At 39.1% G+C, this 17,161-nt stretch overlaps 1 protein-coding gene across 3 annotated transcripts in view; it reads right to left on the reverse strand.

Moving 5' to 3' along the window:
- Positions 1-1,082: 1,082 nt before the first annotated feature.
- Positions 1,083-17,161, reverse strand: part of LOC108796186 (probable cation-transporting ATPase 13A4) — a 61,533-nt gene continuing 45,454 nt past the window's right edge. For all 3 annotated transcript variants that reach the window (XM_018567635.1, XM_018567629.1, XM_018567644.1), the window contains 9 exons: positions 16,914-16,956; positions 16,102-16,211; positions 11,339-11,435; positions 9,919-9,991; positions 9,661-9,835; positions 6,461-6,630; positions 5,431-5,519; positions 4,278-4,358; positions 1,083-1,414 (listed from right to left, as the gene is read on the reverse strand). In XM_018567635.1, the coding sequence (XP_018423137.1) occupies positions 1,157-1,414; positions 4,278-4,358; positions 5,431-5,519; positions 6,461-6,630; positions 9,661-9,835; positions 9,919-9,991; positions 11,339-11,435; positions 16,102-16,211; positions 16,914-16,956 (1,096 nt within the window). In that variant the 3' untranslated portion in view covers positions 1,083-1,156. The remainder of the gene's footprint in view (positions 1,415-4,277; positions 4,359-5,430; positions 5,520-6,460; positions 6,631-9,660; positions 9,836-9,918; positions 9,992-11,338; positions 11,436-16,101; positions 16,212-16,913; positions 16,957-17,161) is intronic.

Below are 17,161 nucleotides of genomic sequence, written 5' to 3' on the forward strand. Positions count from 1 at the left end.
AAATGACTGCAGATCTTAATCAGGGATCCTCTCAATTGATCTCTGAACGCACTGTTCGCCGTACACTGCATCGTGTGGGATATGGAAGCCGAAGGCCTGTCCGAACACCTTTGGTGTCTGCAGGTAACAAGATAAAACGTCTCCAATTCGCACAGGAACACAAGGATTGGACAGTCGAGCATTGGAAAAAAGTCATGTAGTCCGATGAATCATGTTTCCAGTTGCATCATGCAGATGTCAGAGTGAGAATTTGGCGGAAACAGCATGAAAGCATGCACCCCACATGCATGAGTACAACCCTTCAAGCTGGTGGGGGCAGTGTTATCGTTTGGGGCATGTTTTCCTGGCATGATTTGGGCCCTTTAATTCATCTGGAACAACATCTGAATAGCACAACATACCAAAGTTGAGTTGCTGATCAAGTTCATCCTATCATGTTGATGGCATATCCCAATGGAGATGGCTTCTTCCAACAAGACAATGTGCCATGCCACGGTGCTCGTATTGTGCAGGAGTGGTTTCAAGAACATGAGGGAGAATTTACCTTGCTTAGGTGGCCCCCACAATCACCAGATCTCAATCCAATTGAGCATTTGTGGGACGAAGTTGAAAGAGCCATCAGGCAGCTGGTTCCACAACTATCAAATCTCACAGAACTGGAAAGTGCTATTCATCAGGCATGGTGTCAGATTCCCCGCATCACCTTTCAACATCTCGTGGAGTCAATGCCAAGAAGAATCGCCGCAGTATTGAAGGCAAAAGGTGGCCCAACGAAGTACTGATGGGGTGGTCATAATAATCAGCCAATCAGTGTATATATATATATTATTTTTTTCTTACAAAAGTATTGTTCACTATAATATTTGGTTTTTAAACATATTTGTTTACTTGTTGGGTTATAGTGCCACTTCACATGTTTGCAGCTGTAAGGAGAAACGCCCAGTTTTCTTAGAATAATCGAGCACAGTAGTCCCTGTAGATAATTTGAAATAAGTTGTTTGAATTAAACTAAAAAGAAAAAAGAGAGCATTTTACATTAGACATTGCATCCTCACAAAGGTATTATGTTATTTTTTATATTGGATATAGTCAGTATACTCTCACAAGCCACAACAGAAAAATTATTGGGGTTTGTAAAGTCTCTTATTTTTTGCCCTCACATGGCTGTTACAATTGTGTGTTCAGAAATCACTTCTTTCCCATTTTGAGAAGAATTTCTGTAGATAGGCTCACTGGAAATCATATCATTGCTCTTTAGAGGAACAGTTTGGATTGCATAGTCGGTCCTGTTCTTCGGAGGCCACTCCGAATCTTTCTGCAGTTTCCTCTGCAGTTTTCTATACTGACTTTTTGATTTGTAGTTAAATATTCTCTTTATCCAGAGCCATAGTTTTCGGTTTTCAATGAACCATTCCTATAGAAAAATCGAAAGAAATTGAGTCAAAGAATTAAATGAGATCCAAATAATTTATGCATTGCCATAACATTTATCCATTGCCATAATATTTCATTTTAAATATTTCAATGAGCAAATTTAGCGTATTCCTTTTACTGAGCTTTTGCATAAATAAAGGATAGAGAAAGGTATACCAACCAGTATGAATTTATAAATGTAGTTAAATGAATCTATGGATCCAGAGATCCATAGATCTTTTTCTAGACTTTCTGGATCTCCAAATTCAACAAATTGCTCCCTCCCAATCAGTGATACACCAGTGGTCTTCATCAAACTCTACAGCTGTATTCAAGTGAGACATTTCTGAATACCTCAAAGAAGATCTCCAGGAAAACTTTTTCTTAACCCTTGCAGAGAGGCTACCCCCAAACTACAAGGGTTACATGCTGCTTTTGACACTGTTGACCACCTGCTGCTCCTCAAAAAACTCCACTCGCTTGGCCTACAAGACTCTGCTCTCTCATGGTTCTCCTCCTACCTAGCTATGCGCTCCTTTAGTGTCACCTACAATTCTAACTCCTCCCCTCCTCTTTCTGTAGTGTTCCCTCAAGGCTCTGTCCTTGGACCCCTTCTCTTCTCCATCTACACCTCCTCTCTTGGTGAGTTATCCTCACATGGATTCCAATACCATCTCTATGCCGATGACACTCACATTTATCTTTCCACTACACAACTCACCCCCTCAGTGTCCTTGCGTGTCACTAATCTACTAACTGATGTCACAGTTGTCACAACATTTCTTAAAACTCAACATTTCAAAAACTGAGCTCTTGATATTTCCACCCACCCGTGCACCTTCCCCCAACATTTCAGTTGAGATTGGTAACACAACTATCAAGCTCTCTCCTCATGCCAACGTCCTAGTTGTCATCCTTGACTCAGACCTCACCTTTCTTCCCCACATCCAATCATTATCCAAATCTTGCCGCCTTCACCTTCGTAACATCTCCAAAATACGCCCCTTCCTCACCAATGAAACCACAAAACTACTCATGCACTCCCTTGTTATCTCTCGTCTTGACTAAATTGCAACTCCCTTCCTCACTGGCCGACCTCTACGCAGGCTCCTCCCCCCTTCAGTCTATCATGAATGCAGCTAGACTCATTCACCTGACCAACCGCTCAGTGTCTGCATCCCCCTCTGTCAATCCCTCCACTGGCTTCCACTCGCCCAGAGGATAACATTCAAAATGTTAACTGTCACTTATAAAGCCATCCAGAACTCTGTCCCCGGATACATCTCAGACCTTTTCTCAAAATATCACCCTAACCGTCCACTCCACTCTTCCCAAGTCCTCCTGCTTTCCAGCTCCCTTGTCAACTCATCCCATACTCGCCTCCAGGACTTCTCTAGAGTCTCTCCAATCCTCTGGCAGTCTTTACGTCTATATCCCACCTTAACTGCCTTTAGGCATTCCCTAAAGATTCATCTCTTAAGGGAGCCTATCCCACCTCAACCTAACCACTCAACAATCACGTTCTGAAACAATTCATCCCCACACAGCTACCTCCTCATGTATCACTTACCCCTCATCTTTTACATTGTAAGCCCCCAGGGGCAGGGCCCTCCTCACCATCTTGTCTTGAATTGTATTGTGATTGTAATGTCATCCTTATATTGTAAAGCGCTGCACAAACTGTTGGCACTAAATAAATACTGTGTAATAATAATAATAGTTTTTGTCTAGGTTAAAAAACAACAGTTATACTCAACCAAAGCTCCCAGCCGGCCAGCTGTCAAAGCACTCCCTCTAGCCTGTCTCCTCCTCTACCGCAGCATTAGAATTTTCCTCTGTATCCTCACGCTGGAAGGACCGGTCTAAAAACAAGCCAGCTTGGAGCATGGGATGAGCATAACTATTTTTTTAACCTAGACAAAAATGAGCACTTAACCCTTGCAGTACAGGGGTAGCCCGAGTTCTGTAGTTCTTCTTTAATCTGACCTCAGTCTGCAATCAGAAGCACAAACTTCTAAGTCTATACAGAGTATGACAGGGAAGTAATAGTGTGCTTCTCTTTCTCTATCTCTCTTTTCCTCTCTCCAAAATTCCAAGCACATTTTGAAGCTTATTGTCAGTTATAAGAAACATCTTAATATTTGAAATTTTTACATCAAGCTTTCTGTATGAGAGACGGTAAATTGCCTGTGTTGAGTATTCCACCATCACAAGCAAGGACATTTTGGGTTTACCATATCTCAGATATGAGGTGGACTGGTGTGCTACAGCAGTGCCTGAATGAAAAACTCAAGTGCTGAGTACAGATGTCAATACAGATCTCTATTTTTTTGCAGTTGTGTCGGGAGAAGATCAAATTTATCTAAGGTTTTTTTTTCAGCCTGCATCTCTATTGCAGAGGTTTCTGCTCACTTCCTCACATGAGATCATGGCTGGCTCCGCCCAGCTGTCATTTGTGTGGAGAATGGTCGGCCGTTCAGCCGACCTTTCTCCATGCTTCGGCTGTCACTACGGCTCAGCTGAGCCGAAGCATGTGGGTTCGGTTTGGATGAGACGCTTGGCTGCCTCCGGCTGCTGTATGTGCTATAGTGAATAGCCTGTACAGCAGCCCTTTGGTTCGAATGAACCGCAGGGCTCTGGCAGCTGAAGTGAACAAAAGGATACGGCTGGATTCTTCGGCTCATATGTGAATGACCCTCTAAGTGTTTCCAGAAATTATTTTGTTTGTTGGCAGCAACATGACATGTTATTTTGCTGTGACTTTTGACTGTATGACTCTAGATGGTATGCTTTTCTCAGTACTTTTTTTGTTTATCATATTTATGCATACTGTAATTGTAAGAAAATTATTGGTTTAAAGTTACCTCTCCAAGGTATGACATAACAAATAAAACAAACATCATGATAAAGATGTTCACTCTCCAGTAATACGGGGTACACACCAGCTGAGAATAACAAAGACAGAACCAAAGATATATATATATTAATTTATAAAATGTGGAAATGTTGCATTCTTTACCTATCTTACCTATCAGAAATATACATAACATATGAACACAAAGGCAAACAATTGGCAAATAATATTGCAATGGTGGTTTTTGATATAGTGTTATATGTGTTATTTATGGGTTTTAATTAAATTGATAAATTGTTAAGTGGATAGAAAGAAAGAAAGAAAGAAAGAAAGAAAGAAAGAAAGAAAGAAAGAAAGAAAGATCAAGGTACAGATTGGTAGTCAAACCAAGGTGATGTTGAAAATATTGTATAGAAATTGAATAACCCAAAATTTTTAAGAACCAAAATACCTATGTATCGCTTTGTGAATACCCGTGTAGGCCAAGTGCCCAATGCAGTAAAAAAAAATGTTTCCTCCAGAATGGTTTTGTGAACAGTTAAACACAGGGATCATAACTGGTAAGATGTTGCTTTGTACTTTCTTTTGCTTGCATGGTTTAAACCCTCCTATTCAATATTAAAGAAGAATCTCTTTATCAGTGTTGACTACAAAGGTTGGCCTCACCCACGTTGCTTGATTCCATACATGCCTGTTACACCCTGGATGTCTAGGATCCCTATACTTTCCCACCCCAGTATAGAGAAGTTAATAAATGTTATTCAGCATTGCATTACTGGAGTGGACATCAGCTTTGTGGGCACTAGAAGATGGTTATTGAATGCTAATGAGGTAGCTAAAGATCAAATCCCCCAGACAGACTAGTGATTACCCCGTTATTCCAGCGGCTTCTTCGGGGGTGAGCGCTATACTATATTTCCATTTTTTGATCTTTTGATTTATCCTATTTTTTGATCATTGTTTTAGTAATATAAATTCTTTGTAACACTTTCTTGAGTAAATACAGACATAGCAATCTATATATAATATATTATATCATAAATAAAAACAAAGGTAATATTAGATAAGGTAAAAACTGCTGTCATCACTAATAATTATGATGATTTTGTGATGGGTAGTTATGAACAATAACAAAGAAAATGTTTGAATACAAAATACTATACCTCCAGAGTAGTGTACATAGTTTCAATGTCAGCAAACAGAACAAACACATACACTGTAACTTGTACAATCATCAAACAAGTAAGTGGATCTAAAAAGCAAATATAGTGATATAATAATGATTATTATTGATAGTATTCAATCATTGTACTGTGACAAAGATAGATAGATAGATAGATAGATAGATAGATAGATAGATAGATAGATAGATAGATAGATAGATAGATCACTATGTTAGCCCTAATGTTAGCCTTAAAGCCCAACTCCGGGCATCAGCATTTTTATGGTTTTACAGCTGTTAGATCCACTGGATAGAACACCAACGCCGGTGTCTCTGCTCTTGTCCACACTTGGTCATTCACAGAATGTGCAGCCATAGGATCATAACAGGCTGCATTTTGTGACTGGCCAAGTGTAGATAGTGATTGAGACACAACCCCAGCACTGGCATCTAACATTCATGCAGTGATAATGCCAGCAGGGGGCTGGAAGTAAAGTGGAAGATCTACTATTGGCTGGAACCAAAAAGAGTCTTTTAAATAAAAGTATACATTGAAACCTTTATAGCCTAACTTTAGCAAAAACATGTATTTGATCTTGGATCTAGCAGGGAGGCATGCCCTCTTATCCCAGTGACAATCCTCCACCTCCCATTTCCCACCATACAGATGTCACAGGGAAATTAGGAAAATGCCCTCAATGTACCTTACAAAATAAATAAATAAATCAGTACTGGTAAATGCAAACTATGGAGTTTACATAAGTAACACATATTCAGAAAAACATAAGCAGGTCTACAAAATTACCACATCAATCAATTAGGCTTCACCAATTTAGAACAATTAGCAAAATAAAAATAATTACTGATTGAAAAGTACATGTTACTGTGCCTTGCACATAGCAGGTCAGACTCCAGACAAACTGGGGCAAAGTTTTGGTAAATCTGTGCTGTGGATTAATCTCCCCACAGGGTATGTATATACTTGAGAAAAAATTATTTTTTTTACATTCATACATGAAAGAGCAACTCACAGTTGGTATATAAACGCTGTCTGAATGGGCGTCCTTTGGAGAAGACAAACTCTAGAATAATAAGGTTGAATCCTGTTATTGGGAACATTGTTGTTGTGATGAAGTTCTCTGAAAACCGATGTTCTCTTATGGTAACATTTTCCATGCTGTGGTTTAATGGTTGACAGGCACTGTCAGTTAGAAATAAAAAACAAGTCAATATTGTACTCAGTTTACTTAAATATACAATATATTGCATATATTTCTTTGTCTTTCATTAATTCCAGTTTGCATGGAAATCTGTGTGTTGAAGTGAAATTAAAAAAACAGAAAAATATAGATAAGAGAAAAGTATAGTGAAATAAACCGTTTGTGCCACCTCACAGATTATTCCTTCTAGAGCTTCACATTAAAAATGATGCACAATTTATCTGCAAAATGTTCTAGAAAATGCTATAGTCTAGAAAAAGCAATGTGTTTACAATTGTTGTGAAGCTTGCCTGTCAGTGCTGATTGTGCTTCTAACCGGCTGTCCTGCTTTACTGAAATACTAGGTTAGGTCTAGTGAAATGAAGACACTAAAAACTGCCATCATAAATGACAAATCCATGGCTGGCCTCTGTATATAAACAAACAGGTTGGGAATCCTGGGTAACATCATTGACCAAATGTGGGCATGACCATGTTTGGTCAATTACATCACTAGACTTGTACGCCGTCAAAAAATTTGTTCTGTTTCGTTTCGCAATATCCGTTATTTCGTATTTCGTAATTCGTAACTGAACTCAATTCGGATTCGTACGAAATACGAATTTTCATTAGTGGCGGTTATATTTTCGTAACTTTACGAACATTCGTTATGATGAAGCTAAAAAGCAAAATACCTTTGTTAATATTGGAGTGGTAGTTGTTTTTTTTATCTGAAATACGAATTCCGTTAACGGATTCCGGATCCGAATTTCGTATTACGGATTAAAAAAAAGCTACCATCAATCAACTCCAATATATTAACAAAGATTGTTCAACCTCATTTACAGGGGTAATATTAGTTCCTGTTTCAAAGAAATTCGGATCCGAAATTCATTAACGGAATTTCGTATTTCGGATATAATTCGGAAACTGCCATTCGGATTTCGGATGCTCCGAAATTCGGAATTTCAGGAAAATTCGTACGAATTTCGATTCGTAACGAAACGAATCGCACATGTCTAGACATCACCCAGGATCCCTGGTCTGTTTACGGCTGGGATCTGTCATTTGCATTGGCCGGTGGCTTATTGTGATTGACTTGGAACTACACCACTGGATCTTACATAGCTGAGGAACATGATTGACAATGGATTTACATCAGTGGAAATTATTTATGTTCTTACATTTTTTAAAAATAAATTACTTTTTTTTAAAGGTGTGAGTTTTTTTACCTTTTCTCTTTTGATTTTTACAAACGAGTAACAAGCGGTACTATATATTCCATAGTATTCATCTGGGGGATATCTGGGGGCCCCCTTATTCTAAAAGGGACTTCAAGATTCTAATACTTCCCCCTGCAGACCCCTGCCTTAATTTTTGGGGACAGGATATGAGAATGAAGCCCATGTCCCTTTAGCACTGGGGACAAGGTGCCTTGCAAAGTGGGGAAGCCATTCTTCCCATTCTTGCAAGGTGTCCTACCAATGTTGAAGGCATGTGGCCTGGGATTATCAGGAAGATACCCCATTCCCTGGTCATCTAGGCTGCTAGACTAGATAGGGGTCTTTAATACATTTTAAGGGGGGGGCAGCTTAATTGTTGTTCTTGTTTTTATTTAAGGGCCAGTAGCATATAAAAAAGCCTATGCAGGTTCCCCCTAAAAATTTATAAAAAAAACCTTATCCAGGCATTCAACCTGGGTGGTGGTCTGACAGAATCAAACACCGCGCCAGCAGATTTTGGTTCAAGAGAGTATTAATCAATGATGTTCAGGAGTGCAGGGCAATAACGGGGCGGCTCTCACCAGGTTCAGAACAACCTCAGCACTGCAAGACAAGACACAGAGAGCGCCTCCATCGCATAAAAATTTTTAATAAACAAATAAAAAAAATGGTATAAAGGTACTCACAAAGGATTAATACAAACAGGCATAAAAGGGTCAGAACAAAAGGTGCATATCCACTGGCTGTTCGTCTTCCCTGGTAGTGAACCACTTCACTACCAGGGAAGACGAACAGCCAGTGGATATGCACCTTTTGTTCTGACCCTTTTATGCCTGTTTGTATTAATCCTTTGTGAGTACCTTTATACAATTTTTTTATTTGTTTATTAAAAAGTTTTATGCGATGGAGGCGCTCTCTGTGTCTTGTCCTGTGGGGTGGTCTGTTGGGGGAATTATGAGAAAATGGAAGCCCCCTTTAGACTAATGAATGCCCCAGTTATTGGGCTCCTTCCCTAAGTTATGAGCATGGGGTACTTGGTAAAAGTGAAACAGTAAAAATAACACCATCACCCTAAAAATTTATTTGATAAAAAAGAAAAAACAATGTCACCCAATGTAAATCCACGTAAATCACATCATCCAGTGATGTAGATCCAAATCAGTCACGATGATCCACACCTGACAATGCTCACCAGCTGCTCCTCTCATTGCACATAACAGATCCCCATCTGGGTCTTGTATGCCAACAAACCAGCCAGTGATGCTAGGTAACATCTGTTTACATATACCAGCTAGCCGGAGAACTCTCATTCTGTGGTGATAGTGCTAATGCTGTAAAATAAAAGACTTCTGTCTGATAATTGTTTGCAGTTTGTTTGCTGGTTTACTGAATTGTGGATAGTCTGGGTTTGAGATGAACCATGTTCAAACCGAACCCAAAGCTTATCCCTAGTGATGATATGGAGGGTAGGCATGTGGGCAGGTTTCTTCCCCACACCGATATCCCCACATAAGTAATATCAGGGAGATGGGTGTGTCATGGGAAAGCCAGGTTTTGTATTGACAGGCTAGTGGTTTGCCAATTACAGCAGGGTTCCAGTGAAAATGACATCATATGTGCCAGGGTTTCAGGATCCCTGCATTAGATAATTGCTGCATTTTCACAAAGCTCTATGTAAGAGAGTATAGTTATGGCAAGATGAGTTTCATCCTATTCTTCTTAAGAAACGGCATTTTTCAAATTGTCAATAAAAATGCAATAAATAAATGGTTAGATCTAGAAAGCATGTGTTAGACACAACTCATTTACCTGAAGACATCTGTCTCATTGTACCATGGCTGCTGCAGGAGCAGGATGAAAGCAGTTGTCTGTAAAGTCACAGTGAAGATGAAGTGCATAGCAATGGACAGTAATAAAGGAGGAGAAAGAAGCTGTCCTGGCGGTCTGTATGGAGCGAGCTTTGGTGCTGGACCGTTCAAACTCACTAAATAAAGAAGAATGTTGAGTCATGCAGTATATTACTGAAGATGGCAAAAGCAAAATACTAAAATAATAGATACTACTTACAAGTTAAGGCAACTGTAATGTTGATAGCCAAATCTTGTAATAGGTATTGATAATTCCCAAGAAGGGTTTGTTTCTATGACAAAATAATTTAGTGTAAGGCAACACAAAGGAAAATCCAGAAGTTTACAATTGCTTTTGGAATAGGAGGTAAAGGTAACATGATAACTGTTGATCTGCGCTTATGGGTAAGCTACCAGGGGAATAAAGCAGCCACGATCGTAGACTATGTAGTCCTGGAAAATTAAAAAGAGATTTTGCGGCGCTAAAAGCCCCTAATGTGTCAAACTAATTGTCTAAACACATGTGCTGTGAGTAATATAAATTAAATATCAGTGAAAACTCTCCTCTAGAGCTGTCCTCTAGAGCTGTCAATCTAAATTTATATCTGTGAAAATTTAAGGGGAACCGAAAGAGCAGGTGGTCTCTTGAAATTGTGATAAGTAAATGAATAAAATAAATAAATAAACAGTGTGACAACTAACCAAAAATATTAGTGACTCAAATACGTACTGTAATCAAAAATTTAAATATACAGTCACTTTGTGCAAGTGATAAATAGTGTTGTGACTCTTGTCTGTTTCTACAGACTTCTCAACATACAGAAAAACCGTGAACAACTGGTGACCAATTGAAAAATCAACAAACAATTCAATATGAGTTCATATAGTGATGAAAAAATTCCTTTGTTAAACGTCCTCCAATCTCTTAGATAACGTGCTGGTGTATCCACTATTGGTGCATAACGTGATCTTCAGAGTGTTTCACACAAACAAAAACCCCCTAGGCAGTGCTCACTCACCGCATACAAGTCCTTATAAATTTTGCAGTCAGTATGAGGCAGGTATAGGATCAGATATCTCTCTGGTACTTCCTCCAGGTGTTTAGATGGATGATGTTACCCAGAAAGATCTTGAAATGAAAGATCTTGTGTGCTTTATTTTATAGAACTAATTTAACATGTTAGCAAAAGAAATCTACTCAAAACCCTTCAAATTTGAAAGAATTTTAAATAACCACAGTTATTTATAAAAATGCACACTCCAGTAAAATAAAAGGAAATATGAAAGACTTAGGAGCATATTTATAACAGATGGATTAGGGCACATTTTTGTATCTAAATCTGTCCTTGGGTAATAAGTGCCAACATATGAAAATTAGGATTTTATGCAGTGAAAGTGCAGCAAACACAGACCTAGATGATAATGTTGCAGTGTCAAGCACAGTGGAACTTCATAGGAATGTATTGATCAATCAATGATAAAATCAGTAATTTGTAATTAAAAAATAATTAAAATGTTATGGTAAAAAGGGATGATTTCATTATTGTGGGTTATTGGATTTTTTTAACAAAACTTTGTCTGTATCATCATTTCAAAACACTTTTAAGGTAAGGAACATTTTGAAAGTAAGGCATCCATACCCAAAATAGAAATCCTATGCAAGTTATACCAACAAGGATGAACAGGGTCATGAACTTAAAGATTGTGAATGTTGTAACCAGAGTATTTCTTCCTTCCCTGTGTAAGAAAATAACATGTATTTAATAGAAAAATAGGTGTTATTATATAATTCTAGTATAGACTATTGTAATCCATTTGATTCTACTGAAAGCAACTAGCAATCTGGCTCTTGGGTTAAATAAAATATGTGAATATATATAAACTATTAATAGTTATCAGCAAAAGGGGTTAAAAAACTAAACTGTGCTTAGACTAGAGCAGTGGTTCTCAACCTCTGTAACCTCAGGACCCACACTTGGCCTTGGTCATTAAGTCGCAACTCAAGTCACACTGCAATATAACCCACGGCATTGGGGCACCGCATGTTTCGGTACGGGCCTACGAACTGTGGGTAGGAGGTGTGTTTGGGGCACCATTCAAATGAATGGCAACGCAACACACCTCCCATGCCTGAATGCACGTTAAGTGCGATTATGTGGTACAGTGCATTAATCGCACAATCTGACACACTCACAGACATTCTGCCATTTAGATCATGCCATTGCTAACTAAGGCTTGTATCCCCCTAGTGGGGAAAATAGATGAGCACATGTCCAGACTCCAGACCAGAACACTGTATAGTGTGGCACAGCTATATCCAATTCTGCATACCAGGCTTTATTTTAAAAATGTTTTTTTAATAATAATAAAAAGCCAGTTATACAGAATTGGATATAGCTGTGCCAGACTATACACTGTGTTCTGGAGTCTGGACATGTGCTCATATATTTTCCCCACTAGGGGGATACAAGCCTTAGTTAGCAATGGCATTGTGACGGACCCCCGTACTCAGGATGAGTATGTCCGCCGCTGTCTTCTTCCTTGCTCAGGAGATATTGCAACCTGAAGATCTTTAGCTCTCAGTTTCCCCAGTCACTGGTCGGGACACGAGTGTAGGGTGAAACAAACTCTGATTTATTGAGCAGCTGCACAAACTTTTATACAGCAAGTGATGAGATCAGATTATAATCCCATCACATCCACCCTGCCTTCCCCAGACAATCGGTCTGCTCAACAGCACAGGGTTTCACCTGCTAACGAGCTCCAGACAGCCATAGCAGGGGCCTGGCCAGAGTGTCATTGTTCTGAGCTCCTTCAGAGTACAAAGGGAGATAACGAAGGATGGTGCTGATAGTCTTTTCATAACCAGGTCACACAGCATAACGCACATAAACATAACTCAACACCAAAACACATTTAACTTATAAACTCATCACCATGTCATCACAGGCATGATCTAAATATTCAGTTAATTTCATTATTCAATGTCTTTTTTTTTCATATTATAAAAAAATAATGGGGAACAGGGGTTGGCCATTCATCTATCTTCCCCAGTATGGGGATACAAGCCTTAAGTTAGCAATGGCATGATAAATATTAATTTCATGTTCATTTCATGTTCTTCATAATATTAAGAAACTGACCTAAAATCATGATTTTGTATTGCTTTAGAAAAAATGTGACCTGTCCCTTTAAGAAAAGTATCAGTAATTGGTATCGGCGAGTACTTGAAAAAAGTATCTATACTCGCACTCGGTCTTAATAAAGTGGTGTCGGAGCATCCCTAATTCTAGCACATACACACTCCAAAAATTTTTTTTTAAGGGTCCACCCAGTCTCCCTACCTTCCAAGAACTGGAGTGGATCCTAAGACTGGGGTACATTGTGGGTTGCTGTGCTGTGACAGAGCTCCATCCATATGTGCATTGCTTCTACACCTCCCTTGCATGCCCTGTAGAGGTACGGAGATTCAGAATGTGATGTCTCCATGACACTATAGGACACGTGAGGAAGCTGTAAGCAATGCCAGACTAACCTACTGACTTTTTACAAGGGGGTAAGTAGAGATCTGGATGGAGGGAGGTCTGTGGATGTGGTATATCTGGATTTCGCTAAGGCTTTTGATACGGTACCTCATAAACGCTTACTATACAAGCTGAGAGCTATGGGCATAGATGGAAGGGTGTGTACATGGATAGAGAACTGGCTAAAGGAACGGGTACAGAGAGTATCAATAAATGGCGCCCTTTCAGACTGGGCTAGTGTCATTAGCGGTGTGCCTCAGGGTTCTGTGCTGGGACCCATGCTTTTCAACCTGTTTATTAACGACATTGGGGATGGAGTACACAGCGATATCTCAGTGTTTGCTGACGATACCAAAATTGGGAGGGTAAAAGAAACAGACCAAGATAGTGTAACATTGCAGGAGGACCTGGATAAAATAGGGGAGTGGGCATTAATGTGGCAGATGAGGTTTAATGTCGATAAATGCAAAGTTATGCACTTTGGGAGGAATAATAGGCAAATGATTTATACAATTATGGGTATGTCGGAAGTCGGAAATGGAGAAAGATTTGGGGGTCATTGTAGACCACAAACAGAATAATAAATTACAGTGCCAGGTTGCTGTAAGCAAAGCTAGTAGAATCGTGTCCTGCATCAAGAAGGGAATATTTTGCAGGGATAGGTCTATAATTATGCCACTTTACACATCAATGGCTCGGCCCCACCTGGAGTATGCGGTGCAGTTTTGGGCACCGGTCCACAGAAAGGATGTCCTTGAACTGGAGAAAGTCCAGCGGAGGGCGACCAAACTCATAAAGGGGGTGGAGGACCAGAGCTATGAGACACGGCTACTAAATTTAAACATGTTTACGTTGGAAGTAAGGAGATTAAGGGGGGACATGATTTTCATGTACAAAATGTTCCATAGTCATAGCAACATTAGCAACAAACTCTTTGAGATTAATTCCGTAACAAAGACTAGAGGACACCACCTAAAACTGGTAGAAAAAAAATTCTAACACAAGGGGCGAAGGGGGTTCTTCTCAGTTCGCGCGGTTAGGGTCTGGAACTCATTGCCTCAAGCGGTAATTTCCGCAATTAATCTGGAATCATTCAAGAGGCTTTTGGACGACTTCCTGAGAGACCGAAATGTACAAGGGTACAGGTACTCTTAAGAATGAGAACACTCATGGACCTATACACACACACACAGGTTGGACTTGATGGACTTATGTCTTTATTCAACCTCAAATACTATGTAACTATGTAATGCACGTATGGATGGAGCTCCCTCACAGCCATAGCCCCACACTCAGCACATAGTGTGGGGCTGTGAGGGAGCTCCATCCATATGTGCAGACTCCCCCACACTCAGCGCTGGGCAGCATATTTTGAATGGCTGCTTGGCACAAGAACTGACAGTGCTGCGCTAGGGAGAGGCAGAGGAGCCTCTCACGTAGAAAAGTGGCAGGCATGCGGCAATCCACTGAAAATGGGGTCGTGACCCACTTTTGGGTCACGACCCACCAGTTGAGAACCAAGGGTCTAGAGTGTTGTAGATATTCTTTATTTTTAATTTATCTTTTTTAAGAAGTCATTTTACTAAAGGAACACACATCCAAAACAACAAAAATAAACATAATTAAAAACATACATAATAAGAAAATAGCTTTTGTAATCTAACGGATTATCTATCGGACCTTTTACACATTCACTCTGCACATGGTAGCCTAAGCCAGTACATACACTCGTATGTACTTTGAAAATTGAAAGTATAGAAGGCAGAATCATTTCACTGCCGGAACTCATGGCATAGAAATTCTAAGATGTATATATTATTTACCCCTCCTTGTTCATCTAGCCTTTAATGCTTCACATGTATACACTCAATCTATCAACGTACTTTCTACAAATCATTCACCCCAGCCACGGGCCCACCAACTGTAGCTGTAAAGCTTTATCTAGGCTTAAGCTGGCTATACACTGTAATATCCTCTTCATTTAAACCATGGGCTAAACTAAGAAAACATTACAGATCCCTTCCTCAACACTTAAAAGCATTGATTAAGGAATCTCTTACTGTTTGCTTTGTATTCTGACGGTGGCCGCCAGCTGCTATCATAATACCCAAAAAGAGCCAGCAGCTCATTGGCTACCTGCTATGTTCATTTGAAGATTTTCGACCTTCTGCTTCAATCAGCTGATCAAGGGATGTCGGCCGAAAAAGTGCTGACAGTAGCACCCACTTTGTGAATTTCTTGATGAACTGGTCGAAAATCGCACAGTGTATGGCCACCTTAGGAGCTAACAGCTGTGTCAATTTTCTCCACAGATAACTAAAATGCAATATGTACTACTCTTTTAGCAAACCTTGTTGTTTCCTTCCAATGACACAGGTTTGATTTACTAAAGGAATAGAGGCCATTCACTTTGCTAGGAGAATTAGATATACTTACTAAAGGATTTTGGATCTTCACACAATACATTATGTGATTTTTCACTTCAATTATCCAATCATGTGAAAAGCAAATTCCTGTTTACTTATTTCATCTGCACATGGTTGAGTATTCACAGTGAACGGGAATTTGCTTTTAACAAGATTGTGTGAACATTCTCAACTCTTTTAGTAAATCAGCCCAAATGCTTTCTAAATGTATAAATTATGGTGCAGCTGAGTTCACTTAGCAAAAATCCTGTTTTTTAATGTCCCTTGCAAATGACTGGATATTCAGTGAACACAGCTTATTCAAGTCAATATTCAGTTTGTAAAGTGAACATTTTCTACTGCTTTAGTAAATGAATCCATATATGTACATGATCAGCTTAGGGCTGTGGGAACTGTAATTCAGTTATAGTCAAACCCATACAAATCATAAATATGAAAAGAAAAAAAACCTACTTGATGAGCATCGGTACACATTGGATATTTGGAATTTTAGAAGTGAAAGGTGAAGCAACAGATGCTTCTAATTCTGACAATGAAATTCCAGCATGGGATATTTTAAGTGCCTGTGGAGAGTGGATAAGGGAAAATACTTATATTAGTGATAAAAGAAGAATCAACATTGAGTTACTACACTAATGTCTGTAATGGTTGTATAATCTCATCAAATTGACTTATGCTTTAAATATCTGATCAGCATTTATATTTGAACAGTCTCTTCTCCTAACATCACTGAATATTAGATCTGGTAAGCTGGTACAGAACATACTGTTTTTAAAAACACATGGCACATTTATTGTGGGCTTTACAGAAAAGTGCTGCTGGAGGAGCCTACAACTCTTGAGGACAGATTTACTAAGGAAGAGACTGTTCACTACTATAGTAAATTAAATCCAATTTATCTAGCACCATACAATTCCATGCAAAATAAGATTTTATATTGAGATTCTATCTACACAAAAATCTTGGTGACTTCCATGACTGGACATCTTATTTGCAGTCTTCAGAGTCCAGCAGTATCTGTGTAGCAATATCCTTCCAAACTCTAAACCTTCTCTATGGACTGCTTCTTCATGCAATATTAGTAGGTTCCTCATATCAGTCCATAGAGCATACTTTGTGTTTGAAAGTATGAAATTAAGATTTAGCTATACTTGTTATATAGCTATGAAGGAGGTAGTTTTGTATTTGCAATTCCAGATACTGGCACAATATTAAGTGGGTTTTTAGATGTTTCCACAGTATTAGAAAATATACAGCATACTTACCCCACAGTCATTTGCTCCATCTCCACACATTCCAACAAAGTAGCTAAAATATTGACAGTAAAACATGTTACTTGCACAGTAATTTAATAGTATCTTACTAGTATTTACTAGTATATGGGATCTTGCAGGCTTATCTAATAGGGCAGTGCAGTGATGGCGTACAACATCCACCAACCCTTAACAATAAACACAGCTTAAATTTACCAGAATCAGAACCAGGACATTAATAGATGCATTCTGATTGATCG

This window comes from Nanorana parkeri, unplaced genomic scaffold (assembly GCF_000935625.1).
Source record: "Nanorana parkeri isolate BGI_ZX_2015 unplaced genomic scaffold, ASM93562v1 scaffold29, whole genome shotgun sequence".
Lineage (NCBI taxonomy): Eukaryota > Metazoa > Chordata > Amphibia > Anura > Dicroglossidae > Nanorana > Nanorana parkeri.